At 44.3% G+C, this 20587-nt stretch overlaps 1 protein-coding gene across 1 annotated transcript; it reads right to left on the minus strand.

Moving 5' to 3' along the window:
- Window positions 1-2857: 2857 nt before the first annotated feature.
- blk (BLK proto-oncogene, Src family tyrosine kinase) lies at window positions 2858-16899 on the minus strand. The gene is made up of 11 exons (XM_031903073.1): window positions 16824-16899; window positions 15759-15852; window positions 15485-15586; window positions 14188-14291; window positions 13124-13273; window positions 12743-12892; window positions 12484-12663; window positions 12288-12364; window positions 7625-7775; window positions 5891-6022; window positions 2858-4051 (listed from the first exon to the last, which is right to left on the minus strand). The coding sequence occupies exons 2-11, from the start codon at window positions 15830-15832 to the stop codon at window positions 3849-3851; spliced, it is 1323 nt and encodes a 440-aa protein (XP_031758933.1). The 5' UTR covers window positions 15833-15852; window positions 16824-16899; the 3' UTR covers window positions 2858-3848.
- Between the last annotated feature and the right edge of the window lie 3688 nt (window positions 16900-20587).

A 20587-nucleotide genomic window follows, 5' to 3' on the forward strand; every position in this document is an offset into this window, starting at 1 on the left:
AATATGATATAGCAATGATAAAGCTGAGCAGAGAAGGAGATACTTTCTGTAGCACAGTTTCTTATGGCAGAACAGCAGGGGTCACTCTGGGGGAGCCTTAAACTGATAAAATTGTGAAAACAAAAGGAAACAAATAATGTAATTTGATTGATGAAAGTAAAAGGAAATAAAAAACTTGAATAAAATTGCTCAGAGTGCTCTTCTGAGCACTTTTGCAATTTAGTAGTTTTTAAATGGCTGATATAATGATGAAACAACATTGCCACCTACTGTTGTTTGTGATATTGCTCTGCTTAGAACTGGCCGGATAAAGGACGGCTGACTCTTCTCTGCTCACTTACCTTAATTCTGCAACCAGTTATCTGGAATGAACAGCAGGTGGCGTTGTTGTTTCAAAGCTATTATATCAGCAGTTAAACATTTCTAATACCTTGAAATCTATAAAAATATGAATATAAATGACAAAAGTGCTGACATGACATGTAATTTGTGTTTACATTTCCTTTACAGTGTGTGGGTGGGTGTATGTCCCCTTACATATACAAAAGGTAGGAGGTCAGTGCCCCACAGAGCTTACAATCTGCATAGAGAGACCAAGTATGTGTGTGTAAGCCTGTGGCAGGGTGATACAGAGGGGGAGCTTGTCGGTATGGGAGGGTGATACAGAGGGGGAGCTTGTCGGTATGGGAGGGTGATACAGAGGGGGAGCTTGTCGGTATGGGAGGGTGATACAGAGGGGGAGCTTGTCGGTATGGGAGGGTGATACAGAGGGGGAGCTTGTCGGTATGGGAGGGTGATACAGGGGGGGAGCTTGTCGGTATGGGAGGGTGATACAGAGGGGGAGCTTGTCGGTATGGGAGGGTGATACAGAGGGGGAGCTTGTCGGTATGGGAGGGTGATACAGAGGGGGAGCTTGTCGGTATGGGAGGGTGATACAGAGGGGGAGCTTGTCGGTATGGGAGGGTGATACAGGGGGGGAGCTTGTCGGTATGGGAGGGTGATACAGAGGGGGAGCTTGTCGGTATGGGAAGCTGATAGTAACTTATTAGATCCAACCATAAAGCAATAAAAGGATGATATACAGCCAAGTGCAGGGTGCAGATTGGAAGCAATTTCCAGTGTTTATTACCCACAATGCAAAATTTCTGCCCAGAATCACGGCTTTATTTTGGCCCAGAGGTAGAGTTGCACTTGGTGCAATGGTGCAACAAAAATGTTGCAACTGGGATTTTATGATTTTATGTGCATGGCATCAAAATGACGTCTGTGCTTGAATTCTTAAGGTGCAAATCCACTGCATGTATCAGCGCAGAGCACTGTTGGGGCACTTGCAGGTTTCCCTGCGTCACTAGGCATGCAATTCCCAACAGGCAGGGTCAGACTGGGGGGTGCAGGGCCCACTGAGCTACCACTCCAGGGACCCACCCCCCCCAAAGTGTCCCTGCCACATCCCCCGCATGTATAGTATGTATAGTATGGATAATATGGATAGTATGGATAGTATGGATAATATGGATAGTATGGATAATATGGATAGTATGGATAATATGGATAGTATGGATAGTATGGATAGTATGGATAGTATGGATAATATGGATAGTATGGATAGTATGGATAATATGGATAGTATGGATAGTATGGATAGTATGGATAATATGGATAGTATGGATAATATGGATAGTATGGATAGTATGGATAGTATGGATAGTATGGATAATATGGATAGTATGGATAGTATGGATAGTTGCCCGTAACTACGGGTATGCCCCCTGAGGGGCGCTATTCTACACAATACTCTGACACTGCTTCAGCCAAAGATCCCACCGTCTGTCTCTGCTCCCATAAAGAACTAATATCCCCTCCGTCTGTCTCTCTTAGTTTCCTACAGAATGAATCACGTTGGCCCCAGCTCCGGGGGGGTCTCTCATGTACAGAGACCTCTAGTCTTGCTTTAGCCAAACACATCACCAGATTCTCCAGCTTCCTCTGCCAGGGCCTAATGGTTTCTCTATTTCCCATTTATTATCCTCTGCCTCTTGGAACTGTGTGAGTGTCTATTCTATTCCTGAGTGGAACAAGACTGCCCCCTAGTGCCACAGTGTGTAAGTGAAGCCAAAGTATAATTTGTTTTATTCAGTGTTATACTATTCCTAATCATTGGGAGATTTGCAGTGGGAACTGCAGGAGACAAAAGATTCGACCCTGGGCATAACTAGATGTTACTAGGGCCAAAGCAAATTCATTTTAGGGCCCCTCTATCCTTTAAAAAGAAAATATTTTTCATAAAAATACTGCTTATCAGTCAGACACACTGGCCCCCTTAAACCTCTTGGGCCCCTGAGCAGTTAATGGGCCCCCTCCATCTTTAGTAATGCCCCTGATAGTGATAAAGAGAGATCTAACTGATTCACCAATAGGGAGGTAAGGTTTAGAACCTATAATAAATATTCTGTGCTGAAATATTATGTATTCACACCCCTATGTCCAGGATACGGAACCTGCTACAGCTCTGCTGGCCAGGCAGGGACAGGGCAACGCAGCTTCTATGGCTCCTGGCAAATTACAGGTTAATCTGTGTTGGTTAAAGTCATTAAAATAATAGAAATAATGCAATTTCAGTAACAGTTAAGTAACAGCTATTTTAACACCTACTGCAATGGAAACTTTATAAACAGGCCATTTGTGCAACAGGGGAGGGGTCAGCGGTGCTGCTGGGAAACAGCATAGACACCGATGGGGCAAATATGGGTAAACTTCAGAGTGACAGATTTTCTTTAATATCAATAGGGCAGAACATGTGAGATTATCAACGTAAAGGACCCACGTAATGAAATAACGAGCAAGAAGGGCTCCCACTTTGTCTTTATTATCTGGTTCTTATGTAGAAAATACGGCACTGGCATTGCCCCCGATACTAAATAACCCACTAGTGCCCCTGCAGTGAAGAACTGGAAGCGGTAAAGGAATTAAACCCAGTAATGCAGATCATTTTCCCCTCTTGGAATGTCTGGGCTGCAGGCCAGTGGCACACAGGGCCATTCCGGGCAACTTTCATCTGTTCTTGGCTTTAAAGGGCAACTGAGGTGCATGAATAACCCTCTCCCCTGAGTCCCTGCTCGTCCAGCTCCACAGAGATTCATCAGCCACAATGGCCATCGGTTTACATAAGCGCCCAAAGTGCATTCATCTTTGTGGGTGCAGCCCTCATATTACCCCACAATTCCAGAGATTTCGATACAAAGGAGGTCTAACCTGCGACCCCCATAGCTCTTGCTGAACTGCAACTCCCACCAGTACCTGACAGGCAAGAGATTTGAAGGGTCATTTACAAAAGTCACGCTGATATGGACGCAAATGGTTCCTGTATTGATTCATTAAATAATTGGGACAAAACATCTTCCTTGGGATCGTAGGTCCCGTTGCCGAATCCCAGACTCCTTATGGGTCCCATTAATAAAACCGTATACACCCTGAGGTATATCCACTGAGGCCATAAGCTCTGTATGAATTCTAGATGTATAATTACTATTATATTTCTTGTCCCAAGTCGTTAGAGCGACCAGCAGTTTTTATGGGAACCTTGATTTCCAATCATTTTTTCTAAGATACATTCCAAGCCCATTGCGGGGCATTACCGCCCTCATTAAATACACCAGTCAGAATTCCATTAATGTACAGAGTGTGTGTTTGTAGCCGGTGGCCATACGACCAACTGCAACTGTCTTCAAATGAGATGCTGAAACCAGATCTGAATTCTTTTAGTAAAGTTATTCCAGAACCAGAGCAGTAAGTAATCGCTGCCCAATCTGGTTCCATAACTGGAGACTTTGGGGGGATCCGGCGCCAACTCACGGCTCCTCCTCGTATTGCTTTTCTGTCGAGGTGCTAAAATCCTCCAGGACAGACTGCAAGTAATCAAAGGTGGGCCTCTCCTCGGCGTTGTCCCTCCAGCACCTGAGCATGATCTCATAGAGTTCCATGGGGCAGTCGTTGGGGCGGGGCATGCGATAGCCTTGGTCCAGGTTGCAAATCACCTCTGGGTTGGTCATGCCTGGGAAATACAGTGAGATAAAACAAAATTAAATCTGCTTCCCACATACGGGCAGGGAATATGCTACAAGCTTTGCAAAGAGTGGAACTGTATCTAAACCTGCAGTTACAGAAGTTGACCTTTAAATGTGCGCAGTCCGGAACCCCCGTAGCATCATTTCTGCTAAAATGTCTTCTTACTTTTATGGCTCATAATTTCCTACAATTAGTTAAATCATTCCCTGACAAATATCAGTATATTGTTTTGTCTGTCCCTTGGCAATAATATATTTATTTCAAATTATTTTTGAAATCCCCCTTCCTTTATGGTGGTGCATTCAGTTTTATCAGTGTCATTGTGTCTCTGTATGTGGCCCCAGGGGCCCTGCAGGTGCCCTCACCGGCCATGTCCCCTAACCCCCCCTCTGAAGGCCGCATCCCCTAACCCCCACCCCCACAGGCCGCGTCCCCGTAACCCCCACCCCCGCAGGCCGCGTCCCCGTAACCCCCACCCCCGTAACCCCTGCAGGCCGCGTCCCCGTAACCCCCACAGGCCGCGTCCCCATAACCCTCACCCCCGCAGGCCGCGTCCCCTAACCCCCACCCCCACAGGCCGCGTCCCCGTAACCCCCACCCCCGTAACCCCCGCAGGCCGCGTCCCCGTAACCCCCACAGGCCGCGTCCCCGTAACCCTCACCCCCGCAGGACGCATCCCCGTAACCCCCACAGGCTGCGTCCCCTAACCCCCCCTTCACAGGAGCCCCCTAACCCCCTACAGGGTCCCCCACCCAACATCCTCCCCTGAGCGCATGTAAATTTAATGCGTGAGGGGAGGAACAGTCCGGCAGAGGGAGTGCCGGCAAGGGTTGGGGCCCACTAGGGTTGGGGCCCACTAGGATTTTTCCCCGGTGTCCCAGCTGCCCAGCCCGACCCTGTATAGGATAAAGGAAAAAAAACAATCCTGTAGGCAGCTATGAATAATACACGGTGCGTAAAAACGGCCCTCTTATTGGAGCTCCCTATAGATCCTCTCAGGTCTCTGTCCGTGTTTAAAATGAGGGGTGGGCGTGTCCTAACGGCCCCTGCCCACAGTAGGAGGGGGAGAGCCAATCACAGCCCTACAGTTACACAAGCACAGACAGGCTTCAGTTCCCTATCAGGTCAGCCTGGCTGCTGACCTACACGCCGGCCCCCCTGCACAGCCTGGGATAGGAGGCAGCAGGAAGTGGAACAGATGGGTGGGGCTTGTGGGGTTTTTAGAGGTTTTCAATAAATCAGCCAGAAACATTACTTTTTAAAGCACATTCCTTCTGTATTTAGTTGAGTTTAATTCATTGGCACAATATTATTTTTCACACAATATGTCCCCTTTAAGGCACCATAGTGACCACATTCTGTACTTGGATCTGCTATTGGCTCAGTTGGATCCTACAAAATTATATCCTGGGCTGTAGATAAATGCAATGAGATTTTGTAAGATGGAACAACAACTGTGTCTTTTCTGCCCCCCCTTCGCCAAAAAAAAATGTTATAGAAAATGTTAAGGCCCCACTCAACACCACCAACCCTTCAACCAACCTCCCACCCATAATGCCCTGTACGTGTGAAGGCCAATTAGGAGGTAGGGTGCAGGCTGGGGGGGGGGGGGGCAGAGTCCTGACCTCCCCTCCTTTCAAAGAGTCAGAGGGCCGGTATTGGCCACTGTGAATATTATTCAGATCCAATCAAAGTCATGAATAGTAAATACAGTGCATTGCAAATGTCGTATTCTAGCTGGCAGTTAGGGCTCCCATAGATCACAGGCTCCTGGGGATTTGTAATTTGCGGCTGATGTTTTTGTTACCAATCCTCAGTCCGTTACCTGGGTATGGCGAGCGGCCGAAGGTGGCAATTTCCGTTAGCAGGATCCCAAAGGACCACACATCCGACTTAATGGTGAAAATTCCAAAGTTGATCGCTTCTGGGGCCGTCCATTTTATGGGGAATTTGCTGCCTATAGGAAATCAATGGAGAACAAGATTAGTACATTTGCTCTGTTTTAGCCATTAAAGGGGTTGTTACTTTTAGTACGTTATAGAATGATCAATTCTAAGCAACTTTTTAATTGGTCTTCATTATTTATTTGTTATCTTTTTTTAATTATTTGCCTTCTTCTTCCAAATCTTTGCAGCAAATGGGGGTCACTGACCCCGACAACCGAAAACTATTGCTCTGTGAGGCTCCAGTTTTATTGTTATTGTTACTTTTTATTACAATTTTTTCTATTCAGGCCCCTTCTTATAAATATATCAGTCTCTCATACAAACCACTCCCTGGTTACTAAGTTAATTTGGACCCTAGCAACCAGATTGCTGTTAAAACTCCAAACTGAAGAGCTGCTGAACAAAGATTGAAATAATTAAAAAACTACAGATAATGAAAAATGAAGACCAATTGCAAATTGTCTTGGAATATTACTCCCAACATCATAGAAAAAGATAACACAACACAGGTTGTATGAGTGGTCAAGGGCCCCGGTAGAAGAGGCTCCCTATTGTATATATTTCATATAACAGGGTGCCTCCTGCTGTATCCAAGGCAACTGCCTGGTTCTGCATTAAATCCTATGGCGATTGGGCAAAAAATAGGAAGTGGCGTACAGGAAACCGAATATTGTCACTATATTTATTTCTGTATGTGAAAGTAGAACTCTGCCGGTATCATTCTGAAAATAAAAATATTCCAGTTCTGCTTTCACGCCATGGTTTGCAGCTAATAAAGAGCCCAAAGCAGGGCTGCTCCTCCTTGATACAATGTGTGGCTGACTTTCCCTTTAAAGTTCTACGTACCCAGCACTCTGCAGGTAATGGCAGGATTAAATGGGGTCCGGTAAGCAGACAGGTTCCTGTCCCTCTGGGCTTACAATCATACACACATATACAGCATAGAGAAATTAATTCAAGGGGATATAAATCCAAAAACAAAATAGTGTATAATGAAAGAAAATACTGTTACTGTTTTATTATTACAGAGAAAAGGGAATCATTTAACCATGAAATAAACCCAATAGGGCTGTTCTGCCCCCAATAAGGGGTAATTATATCTTAGTTGGGATCAAGTACAGGTACTGTTTTATTATTACAGAGAAAAGGGAATCATTTAACCATGAAATAAACCCAATAGGGCTGTTCTGCCCCCAATAAGGGGTAATTATATCTTAGTTGGGGTCAAGTACAGGTACTGTTTTATTATTACAGAGAAAAGGGAATCATTTAACCATTAAATAAACCCAATAGGGCTGTTCTGCCCCCAATAAGGGGTAATTATATCTTAGTTGGGATCAAGTACAGGTACTGTTTTATTATTACAGAGAAAAGGGAATCATTTAACCATGAAATAAACCCAATAGGGCTGTTCTGCCCCCAATAAGGGGTAATTATATCTTAGTTGGGATCAAGTACAGGTACTGTTTTATTATTACAGAGAAAAGGGAATCATTTAACCATTAAATAAACCCAATAGGACTGTTCTGGATAATGGGTTTTTCCGGATAAGGGATGCCATACCTGTATACATAAAAAATATCATTTGCACAGATCAGTAAATCTCCTCTCACCCTCTTTTGCTGTATACTCGGTATCAATAACCCTCGCCAGTCCAAAATCTCCTATTTTACAGCACAGAATTTCCGACACCAAGACGTTGGCGGCTCTCAGGTCCCGATGAATGTAGTTCTTTTTTTCTATATATGCCATGCCCTCTGCCACCTTGAAAGCAAGAGAATATTCATTAATGTCCAGCAAGGTACACAATAAACAGATTGGGCCACTGAGCAAAGGTAACAGTGAGCTGAGTAACTGGGCCCAGATATGGACTGAATTCATTTAGTATTTTAGGATCAGGTTAAAACACATTCAAAGGGAATAAAACAAATAAATGCAACAGGTGTTGTTCAACAACCATCAAGAAGGAAATAATAGAAAATAAGGAACTGATTTCTTCACAGGCAAAGACTAATCCCAAACTTTTCTTTAAAAGTATATAAGTCAGGGCTGGATTTAAAGATCTTGGGCCACTAGGCCCATCGCTCATGCAACCACTCTGGCCCCCACAGCCAACCACAAGCCGCCTCCCACCCCCCCCAGCCACTTGTAACCCTACTCAGTGCAGGAGCTTTCTCTACTCTGGCGGAGATTTTGACAGCCATTTGAATTCCCCCCCACTGCCCATTTCCAGGTGGGTTCAGATTGCTGCTCCATTAAAAAATGATATTTACAAGCTACGCGGGACTCTGAAAAAGCTTAATCAGAAATAGTAACATAGTAACATAGTAAGTTGGGTTGAAAAAAGACATACGTCCATCAAGTTCAACCATAATGCCTATATATAACCTGCCTAACTACTAGTTGATCCAGATGTAATGTAATGTAAAGGTGTCAAGGACCACCCTATGTGACTTAACTCAGAAGGCAGGAAGTTAATAAGAGTAAATTTATAAATTACAAGTCTTTGCGGGGGCACTGCTGCCCAGGGTCAGACTGGGGGGTGAAGGGCCCACCGGGGCCTGCGCCCATAGCCCGCCCATATGGCCCGGGCCCATAGCCTCCTTCCCCGGAGGGGCCCCCCCTAACCCCCCTCCCAGGTCCCCCACCTGACGTCCTTTCCCGAGTGTGTAAATTTAACGCATCGGGCAGGAGCGGTTGGGCAGGGGGAGCGCCGCAAGGGTCGGGTCTGGGCCGCCGGGGCCCACCGGGATTTTTCCGGGATTTTTTGCGGCCCAGTCCGACCCTGCTACTGCCATAAGGTGAATTGAAACCCTGCAGGTTACCGGGGAAGTAAAAGGTCTCTCCTGGCAACTTAAAGAGCCAAAATTCTGATTTTGAAATCATAATTTCTTGCTATACAGTGCCTCTCGACCCTCTCCGACGCAATCAAATGAAGCAATGGGGGGCCACAAGGACCCCCAAGGCAGCGCTGAGTCTTAGGAGCCAGAAACTTCTTTTAAAGAACATAAATACTACAATAAAAAATAGGGAACAAAGAAACTTATTTCTGTACTTGCAAAGACTGATCCCCAAAAATGTAAGTAAAAGAAAATCACGGTGGAGAGTGCAGCTTCATTAAAAAAATGATAATATTTTGGTCACATGGGACAGTTAAAAACCAAATGTGCTTAACTGGTTATTTTTTTTATGTATTTTGATGTATAATTGGCAGTGGCACAGAGTTTAATCAAGTCAGTTAGGCAGGTTTCACTTGGACAAAATGGTTGAACTTAATGGCTGTGTGTGTTTTTTCAACCTACAGTACTATATTACTCTGCAAGTCTAAGCAATGTTCCACTATCCATAGGTATGTGTAAATATAATTACTATTGAAAGCAATATTTGTTTATCCATTTCTGTTCTCTAAACCTGACTGATAAACTATGTATAAAGTTAATTCCCCTCCATATCTTTTGATTAGCCGGCCTCCGCTACATTGTTTCAGGAGTCAGAACCAGGAGTGCAGAGAGAATAAACAGCTAGAAAGATACTGCTGTAATAGCAATTACATTTACACATTACCTTAGAATTATATTTGATATATATTTAGATATTTGATTATATTTTATATATATATTTAGGATGATTTTGTGTCTTTTGAAAGTAAGGAATCGTATGATTATGGGAATTCATGGTCAGAATCACGGTCTGCAAATGGTTACAGTTATCCTGGTCGCCATGTTTCCAGCGTAACCAAAGATCTTTCTCACTTTCATGTTGAGCCTGTGGCTTTAAAAGGATTAGGGTACAGAATCTTACTGAGAGTCATTCTGGGGAAATGGAAAATATCACTAATGACTCTACTTCCTGTCACGCTGAGAACCACTGAGACGTGACCACAAACTAGAAATGTGTCTAATTCTGTCCCCTCCTGTGTCACATCATAACTGTGGATTAGCACCGAGGTCTGCTGCAGATCTACCCCTCCTTGTTAACTGTATGGAGACCTGTATCAAATGCATGCTGATAAAGGGTTGTAAGCAGCAGTCCTGTCCTGCTTTATGGCTGAGATTCTAGCTATCTGTATAACAGAGCATTCTGTCACAGTGGCACAGATCCTATCTGATCCCCCCCCATTGTAAGCAGCAGTCCTGCCCTGCTTTATGGCTGAGATTCTAGCTATCTGTATAACAGAGCATTCTGTCACAGTGGCACAGATCCTATCTGATCCCCCCCATTGTAAGCAGCAGTCCTGCCCTGCTTTATGGCTGAGATTCTAGCTATCTGTATAACAGAGCATTCTGTCACAGTGGCACAGATCCTATCTGATCCCCCCATTGTAAGCAGCAGTCCTGCCCTGCTTTATGGCTGAGATTCTAGCTATCTGTATAACAGAGCATTCTGTCACAGTGGCACAGATCCTATCTGATCCCCCCATTGTAAGCAGCAGTCCTGCCCTGCTTTATGGCTGAGATTCTAGCTATCTGTATAACAGAGCATTCTGTCACAGTGGCACAGATCCTATCTGATCCCCCCCATTGTAAGCAGCAGTCCTGCCCTGCTTTATGGCTGAGATTCTAGCTATCTGTATAACACAGCATTCTGTCACAGTGGCACAGATCCTATCTGATCCCCCCCCCCCCCCCCCCATTGTAAGCAGCAGTCCTGCCCTGCTTTATGGCTGAGATTCTAGCTATCTGTATAACAGAGCATTCTGTCACAGTGGCACAGATCCTATCTGACCCCCCCCCCCCCCCATTGTAAGCAGCAGTCCTGCCCTGCTTTATGGCTGAGATTCTAGCTATCTGTATAACAGAGCATTCTGTCACAGTGGCACAGATCCTATCTGATCCCCCATTGTAAGCAGCAGTCCTGCCCTGCTTTATGGCTGAGATTCTAGCTATCTGTATAACAGAGCATTCTGTCACAGTGGCACAGATCCTATCTGATCCCCCCATTGTAAGCAGCAGTCCTGCCCTGCTTTATGGCTGAGATTCTAGCTATCTGTATAACAGAGCATTCTGTCACAGTGGCACAGATCCTATCTGATCCCCCCATTGTAAGCAGCAGTCCTGCCCTGCTTTATGGCTGAGATTCTAGCTATCTGTATAACAGAGCATTCAGTCACAGTGGCACAGATCCTATCTGATCCCCCCATTGTAAGCAGCAGTCCTGCCCTGCTTTATGGCTGAGATTCTAGCTATCTGTATAACAGAGCATTCTGTCACAGTGGCACAGATCCTATCTGATCCCCCCATTGTAAGCAGCAGTCCTGCCCTGCTTTATGGCTGAGATTCTAGCTATCTGTATAACAGAGCATTCTGTCACAGTGGCACAGATCCTATCTGATCCCCCCCATTGTAAGCAGCAGTCCTGCCCTGCTTTATGGCTGAGATTCTAGCTATCTGTATAACAGAGCATTCTGTCACAGTGGCACAGATCCTATCTGATCCCCCATTGTAAGCAGCAGTCCTGCCCTGCTTTATGGCTGAGATTCTAGCTATCTGTATAACAGAGCATTCTGTCACAGTGGCACAGATCCTATCTGATCCCCCCCATTGTAAGCAGCAGTCCTGCCCTGCTTTATGGCTGAGATTCTAGCTATCTGTATAACAGAGCATTCTGTCACAGTGGCACAGATCCCATCTGATCCCCCCCTTCATTGTAAGCAGCAGTCCTGCCCTGCTTTATGGCTGAGATTCGAGCATTCTTTGTGGACCTTAATTCATGACTACCCCCCCTAAATAGGGACTAATATAAGGTGTGGGCAAGCTGTGAGCTCCTATAGAGGTGGGTGAATATGTCTTTCCTCCAAAAATAATCCCCCTTGATTACTAGTTTCCCCCAACCTCTATGCCTCATATCTCTGTCAAATTCTTTATCCGAGACCCTCTCACCATTCTTTATGGCTTCCCCCCCCCCCCCCCCCCCCCCCCCCCCCCGTATCTATAATTGTGGATTTTCCTCTTGAACTGTACATGGGAATCAATATGCCATAGCTGATATATATATAGGATGCTAGAGCACACCAAATTCTGGCTCTCTGTTATTGGATTATGATACTATAGATGGCCTAGTGAAGGTCATAAACAAAAATTTCCTCTGCCCAAACTGGGGTAGTGGAAGAATAGACAAGAATAAAAATGCTGAGCCATTTACACTTTCATACGTGCTTTTAGCAATTGTTAGTATTTCCATTGCACAGATGTACCACCTACCCTGCTGCTGTAGAAACAAATGATATCAATGATAACAATATTAACATAGCAACGAGAAGTTCCAAAGTATACATACCTGTGCCGACATGTCAACCAGTTTAGAGAAGGTAAGGTTCATTCCTTCGCTGGTCTTTAGAAAGTCTAAAAGGCTGCCTGAGAGAGGGACACACAAGCAAAAATCAAATAACAACACAACTGTTCTATAGACACCAGATTGCCTGACCATCGGTAGGGTCGGTGTTATATCTGAGCTCTGATGGTGCTGTACTTACCGTTGGCCATATACTCAGTCACAATGTAGATGGGCTCCTTAGTGACTACAGCAAAGAGCTGAACCAACTTATCATGTTGAAGAGTTTTCATTAAATTTGCCTCCTCCAGAAAAGCCTCCCGGGACATGGTTCCCTCCTTTAATGTCTTTATGGCCACCTTCATATTGTTCTTATAGTATCCTGCAACGGAGAAAGAAAATGAGCCCTGTAGGTTCCAAGTGTTGGGAAATGACTTTACCCAGTTGGGATTAGCTCTTACCCATCCAGACTTCTCCAAACTGCCCAGCCCCTAGTCTCTTCACAAGCTTCAAAGAGTCCCTGGGTATCTCCCATACATCTGCCTGCCAGTTGTTCGGAACCTGGTGTGGGCACGGCTGTCCAAGTTTTTGGCACAGTCCATCAGATTTTTCTGTGGACAAAACAAAGGATTATATTTACTACATTAGAATAACAGCTCCAGGAGGAGAGGCCTCCTTCCCTTGCCCCCTTGGGACACTGGATGTGTCTGGTTCCTAAGATGGAACCACCATGCCCATGATACTATAAAAAACCAACGAAGTGTTGGCAGAGCACCAGTGGATGAAAGACTAACCAGGGCCGCCCATGTTAGACTATTCTCACAGTGGAACCTTGTACTTACTGGAATAATATTTCACTAGATCTTGTAGCGAGCAAAAGGTAAGTGCAGGGGAAATGTAAAATCCTCCACTGTCCAACGTTCTGATCTTATAGTGTTTGATGACATCTCCAGTAGCCAAATCTCTGTCCCGGACAGAAAGTGAGAATGTGCCTGAAAACCAAGACAAAAAATGGCACCATTTCAAGAGGAACTCTTGGTTGCGACTGAACTTGAGGCATTTGGGCTGACGTTGTCTCAAGGGATTTGTATGGCCCTTAGTCAAAGGGATTCTGGGAACAAATTCCTTAAGGTTCTTAGAAAAATCCCATTTACATGGGTTTACACTATGACTCAATTGTTAGGCATGTTTATGAGATGTATATTGGATAAAAGGGCCCCACAATATGGGAAAGACTGGACAGTACTGCCCTAGGAAGGCAGCACACAGGTCAACTCAAGTTATTAGGTTTTTGGATACCATCACATGATCTTTGGATGAGTCCTGCCCAAGAAAGTGGGAGACATGTAAGTGAACTGATATAGTCTGGTTTAGCACCAATGAATGAATTATATTTTATCTGCAAATGGATGGGCCCAATGATTTAGGCCACCCATTCTTCTTAGCCCATCAAGAAAACACAATTGTCACCCAACTTCCAAACTCAGCAGATCCCCCAAGCTCCTGGGCTTCAGTTGTGCAGTGTGGATAGGTCCACCATATGGCTACACCATTAGATCTGTAGGATTTGGCCATAGATTGTGTGAGCAGATAAATGCTGTTGGCCATGCATGTAGATATGTTGGTCATATAACCCCAGTTGTCCCATCCCCTTAGCAGAAAGGTTGCTTTAAAGAGATCCCACAAGGGCCACATGATTGGTGACCTGTTCGGCCATACAGAGGCTTATAACTGATGGCAAGGAACCCCTCTACTTCCTACTGTGTAGATAAGAAGTAAAATCCCTAGGAGCATATACACGGGTATTAACTGATGCCCAATTTAGTTTTAATTAGAGCCCCAGATACATCTCCATTTTGCCTCTGTGGCAACTGTTATCATGACGAGCGTTTCTCTGACTCCGTACCCTGACTGGTTTCACTGTCCCGGATAAGGAACGTCCCCGGCTTGTTGCCCGGGGCTAGCAGCTGCCTCTCCGCATCCTTCCGACTGATGCTTTTGAAAAAGAATCTGCAGAAAAAAAAGGTAATTCCAATTTTTTTACAGATTTAGTCATAAAGTGGAAAAAAACAAAGAATTCCTGTCCATGTCTGAGATGGATCAAACTGAAAATCAAAAGAATTGTTGTTTTCTGTATAAGGAACCTTGTTTGTCTTGGGGTTCCGCTGGCTCTGAGCTTTACCGACTCCCACTATTCTTTGGTGCATTTTAAACTCTTGGATTAATTTTGGCAGGCAAAGTCACTTTTGGATTGGCTAAACGTTTGCAAACATTTTAACTGCTAAAACTCTAATGCCCTTATCCTCTCCCATTTAGATTACTGCAATCTACTATTAACCGGCCGCCCAGACTCCCACCTCTCTCCTCCTTAACTCCTCTGCTAGGTTCCTCCTGTTCTCTGCTAAGAGGGACCCTGTTCAGCCCCAAGCTGCTTTCCAGCTTTCAAATGGGGGTCACTGACCCCGGCAGCCAGAAACGATTGCTCTCTGAGGCTGCAATTTTATTATTATTGTTACTTTTTACTACTTATCTTTTTATGCAGCCCCTCTCCTATTCATATTCCCATCTCTCGTTAAACCACTGCCTGGTTGCTAGGGTAAAAAGGACCCTACCAACCAGATAGCTGCTAAAAACCCAGATTCTACTTTTTGGAGCACTGAAACATTACTTTGTTTAGTCCTGAGCTTAAGGGCCAATGCCCATACCTGGTGCACTCTTACTTTCCAATTTGTTACCCAACCACTTAGACTGTAAGCTCTACGGGGCAGGGATCTCCTTCCTACTGTGTCTCATACCACATGGCACTTACTCCCTGTGTATTTATACTTATATGTTGAAATATTATGTAACAATTGGAAAGGGGAGATATTTGTAACATATAAATGAGGGCTGTTCAGCCCCAGGCTGTTGGCAAAATGCTGCAAGTTACAGATCAGAGCAGTTTGTACGTGAAACAGCCCTGATTTATTCCATGTATTTGGGTTACATAGGGTTCTAGATAGGGTTCTAGTCTCTTCTCCACCCACTCTTCTCTAACTCAGGCACTTTTGCCCACTGTTTAATGCTGGAGCCCTAGCAAACCTGCCCTTCCTGCCCTTTCTGCCCCTTCCCTAGGTCTTGGCATTTGTGTTACAATAGGAGACAACAAGCAACTACCAGTTTTGCAGGAAGGGAATTGACGTAAATAAAAGTATTTTACTCACAATTCGGCGTCGGCATTATTAGCCGGAGAAACATAGTTACTGGGGATATATCCCTCTTGTCCGCTGGTCAGAGACCTGGCCAACCACCATTCTCCCTTGTCCCTAAATAGGCAGGAATCAGATCAACAGAGAAGCGTCAGGTCAGATATGTCATTGCCCCTTTTATTACTGAACACAGGAAAATGAAATTACCCGAGGCAAAAGGGAGTATTCTATAAGGAGATAAAATCCTTATCATTTATTGCCCCGTTTATGGCAAATAAAGGCAACTTACTTAGACAAGAGCTGAAGTTTCTCCCCTTTGTGAAGCTGCAGATCTCCGCTGTTAATGGGCGCATAGTCGTACATGGCGGTAACGTACTTATTGTCTGAGAGAAACACCATGAATCACCAGTTTATACACACACGTATACATTTCATTTTCAAGGTATAATCACTGGGGGGGGGGGGTATAGAGATACCACCTTTTGGTGGCTGGAAATCCAAGGTAGGGGGTCAAGGAAGTGACATCACTGAGGGAGGGGCTATGATGTGGCAATCAGCAATTGGCCCATTGCCTTATCCCATCATTGCTTTCTATTTCACACATTTTCAAGGGGAAGTTAATCCCATCATTCTTTTCTATTTTACCCAGTTTCAAGTGAAACAAACACATTACTGTTTTCCAAGAATGGCGCCAATGCTCCTAAAATGGCTTCACGAAAACGAACGTCCATTTAAATGTGAATTTTTCGAGTTTTAACAATACTTTTGGCTTGAAAAATGTGTGATTTTCTAATGTAAACTCTACATTTTCGTACAAACAAGCATTATGGTGACACTTTATAAATACAACTATGATGGAGTTTAATTCAAATATATACCATTCAAGGCCAGAAAAAATATATAATTTTAGTAAATCAGCCCCTAATCATTCAGTGTAATGTGCATTGTTCACCTTCATTTCACTTGAAACTGGGTGAACTTCCCCTTGAAACGTGTGAAATAGAAAACAATGATTGTGTTAACTTTCCCTTGAAAGTGGGTGAAACAGAAAACAGGACTATTCTATTCCTCTACTATTCTAAGCCTCCATAGGACTCAATGGTGCTCGACAGATCAAACCTGCTGAAAGTTCACTAAACATTAATAAATTATGAATTATGGGAATTATTTAAGAAAAACTCAACATTTTGGGGGAAAATTTCAGGAAAGCATGATTTTTTTTGAGAAACAACATCAGAAAAATCGAGTACCCATTCGTAAATCTAGAAAATATCTAGAAGTAAAAAAAAAAATCAAGTAAATGTGCCCCTTAAACTTGAAGTGTTGAGTGAAATGTGCAGCTATTAATAGTTACCATCATAGGACTTAGCGGTGCGCAGCGCGGCATTCTGGGAGCGGCTGGTGGGGACCTGAGAACAAAATACACAAATGAATTTCCCTCAGTAATTTCTACTGACTTGGCTCTGAGTCTGGGCACATTGGGCAACTTGGGCTTCCTGGATTGGCAGTTAAAGTCCTTTCTTCCCAGTATTGAAGCCAAAAGATGTTGGGGAAGAGTCCAACAGTAACACCTAGAGGGGTGCCCTTCCCTGAAACTAGGGCTCTTCGTTGCTTTATTCCATCTTCTTCCAAGGCATAATGGGAGATCATTAATTGGCTATAATGAGACATTGTCCCCAAGTGGTGAAATCAGGTCCCATCCCTCAATATGGGGGCGCACTAACAAGACCTAATGCATCGCATGTTATTTTCAAAACCTAAAGTCGGTATAATATCCCTTTACAAGCAAAATAAAACTCGTATATATGGATCATTTGGGTTGAAAAAAGACAAAATGTCATTGAGTTCAACCCCTCAACTACTTTAAATAGAGGGAGTTGAAATGTCAGCTGGGGCATCCTAGCGTCAACCAAAGAACCTGACATCTAGGGTCGATTTGTACTCCATTTAGATGTGGATGATAATATATCACGTCCAACATAGACCTATGGTGGAAATAAATTAGAAGAAGGCTGATGAGAATGGTCCTGGCCCGGCCCAACCAGAAGATCCTCTGGTACTCAGGTGGGTCAGTACAACAGTGACCAAGTCAATGGAAAGTAAATACCCAGGCACCAAAGTTAATACTCTCTACTCTCTCCTTCATTATCTAGTGCCTTCTGTCTGCTGGGTGGTGGCACAGTTATGCTGTGGTAAGGAATTGTGTTGCTTGTTTCTGCTCCATTGGCCCAGTCCATTTGTCAGATCCCTAAAGTGCATGTTCCCCACCCAGAGCATTGTGATAGGGAAGACGCAAGGGTAGAAATACTAAGTATTAAAGTCAGAGCCTTGCCATTTAGTTTGTATAGAGCCAATGTATGAGTGGAAATGTAGGTGACTAGTGATGAGGGAAACCTTTTGCCAGGCAAGGATTATTTTGCTGTGCTTTAAGAATTTTTCTTTTAAAAGTTTTGTAGATTTTTCAGTGAAGCGAAACGGGACAGATTTGCTCATCACTATAGGTGACTCTACATAATGATTTGCTTATTTCTTGCCCTTCAAACCTTTCATCCTGCTCATACTTACAGGGGGAGGCAAAGAATGTCGGTAGTTCTGACCAGGAGGACAAAAACTATCATACTGGTAATTTCCTGTATTCTGTTGTGGCTTCTTGCTGCCCGTCTGTCCCATTCTACAAAAACACAAAACAACAAGTTAGCAAGTTGGTGAATCTTAAAACCCAATTGGGGTTATGTAATAAAAGACACTAAGTTTGCCCAGGAGCAGGTGTTGGGTAAGATGGATAATGTTGGGTAAGATGGATAGTGTTGGGTAAGATGGATAGTGTTGGGTAGGATGGATAGTGTTGGATAAGATGGATAGTGTTGGGTAAGACGGATAGCGTTGGGTAAGACGGATAGTGTTGGGTAAGACGGATAGTGTTGGGTAAGATGGATAGTGTTGGGTAAGACGGATAGCGTTGGGTAAGACGGATAGTGTTGGGTAAGACGGATAGTGTTGGGTAAGACGGATAGTGTTGGTAAGATAGGTAGTGTTGGGTAAGATAGGTAGCGTTGGGTAAGATGGATAGCGTTGGGTAAGATGGAAAGCGTTGGGTAAGATGGATAGGGTTGGGTAAGACGGATAGTGTTGGGTAAGATAGGTAGCGTTGGGTAAGATGGATAGCGTTGGGTAAGATGGATAGTGTTGGGTAAGATGGATAATGTTGGGTAAGATGGATAGTGTTGGTTAAGATGGATAGTGTTGGGTAGGATGGATAGTGTTGGATAAGACGGATAGTGTTGGGTAAGACGGATAGCGTTGGGTAAGACGGATAGTGTTGGGTAAGACGGATAGTGTTGGGTAAGATGGATAGTGTTGGGTAAGACGGATAGCGTTGGGTAAGACGGATAGTGTTGGGTAAGACGGATAGTGTTGGGTAAGACGGATAGTGTTGGTAAGATAGGTAGTGTTGGGTAAGATAGGTAGCGTTGGGTAAGATGGATAGCGTTGGGTAAGATGGATAGCGTTGGGTAAGACGGATAGTGTTGGGTAAGATAGGAAGCGTTGGGTAAGATGGATAGCGTTGGGTAAGATGGATAGCGTTGGGTAAGATGGATAGCGTTGGGTAAGATGGGTAGAGTTGGGTAAGATTGATAGTGTTGGGTAAGATGGATAGTGTTGGGTAAGACGGATAGTGTTGGTTAAGAAGGATAGCGTTGGGTAAGACGGATAGCATTGGGTAAGACGGATAGTGTTGGGTAAGACGGAGAGTGTTGGGTAAGACGGATAGTGTTGGGAAAGACGGATAGTGTTGGGTAAGACGGATAGTGTTGGGTAAGATGGATAGTGTTGGGTAAGATGGATAGTGTTGGGTAGGATGGATAGTGTTGGGTAAGACGGATAGTGATGGGTAAGATGAATAGTGTTGGGTAAGACGGATAGTGTTGGGTAAGACGGATAGTGTTGGGTAAGATGGATAGCGTTGGGTAAGACGGATAGTGTTGGGTAAGATGGATAGTGTTGGGTAAGACGGATAGCGTTGGGTAAGACGGATAGTGTTGGGTAAGATGGATAGCGTTGGGTAAGACGGATAGTGTTGGGTAAGACGGATAGTGTTGGGTAAGACGGATAGTGTTGGGTAAGACGGATAGCGTTGGGTAAGACGGATAGCGTTGGGTAAGACGGATAGCGTTGGGTAAGACGGATAGCGTTGGGTAAGACGGATAGCGTTGGGTAAGACGGATAGTGTTGGGTAAGATGGATAGTGTTGGGTAAGACAGATAGTGTTGGGTAAGACGGATAGTGTTGGGTAAGACGGATAGTGTTGGGTAAGATGGATAGTGTTGGGTAAGACGGATAGTGTTGGGTAAGATGGATAGTGTTGGGTAAGTAAATCTATTTCATTCTACATCTGTGACTACCTACTTTCATCTGGCTTCTACCTGTCTGCATAGCAGAGTCAAGATCAGTGGTCTATATCTTAATTACTGACCAGTGCTTTTCAACCCTGAAACCTGGGCAATTCCAGCTGATATTGGAAACCAAAGGAGCTGATGAGCTCACCAAGACTGGTACTGGAGAATTGCAGGGGTCCAAGACCAGAGCCTTCCAGTAACCCAGGCTGAGAGAGGATGAGTATGGGGGACACGAAGGATCAGTTACAACAAGGCTATCCTACTGGAAGCCCGGGGACAAGATGGTGCTGTCCAATGGATTTTTATGGCCCCCAGTTTGCTTTAGGGCTCCATAGACTTAATTGTATAAATAGGATGATATATAGGATATTACAGGGTCCTCAATCCCAAAATAATCAAATAACCAAAATATCGAATAACAAGGAACGGCCACCATTGTCTTAAAAGGCACTAATGGCCCTTTCAGTTTATCAACAAGTAGATCATTTGTTGCTTTTGTTTTGTTAGTGGTAAGGACTAGGGTATTGGGAGCCTCATAGGGAGTTAAATGATATATAGCGGGGCAGGGCACTGTGTACAGGCTACTCCAGTATGGGTGTTGGACTGGGAAGAAGGAAGATAAGAAGGAAGAAGAAGAAGGAATAGACAATAACTGGAATTGGATGTAGGGTGCAGATATGGAAAGGGTTGATGATAGAGTGGGTAAATGATAATGGTAATA

Source organism: Xenopus tropicalis, chromosome 5, assembly GCF_000004195.4.
Source record: "Xenopus tropicalis strain Nigerian chromosome 5, UCB_Xtro_10.0, whole genome shotgun sequence".
NCBI lineage: Eukaryota > Metazoa > Chordata > Amphibia > Anura > Pipidae > Xenopus > Xenopus tropicalis.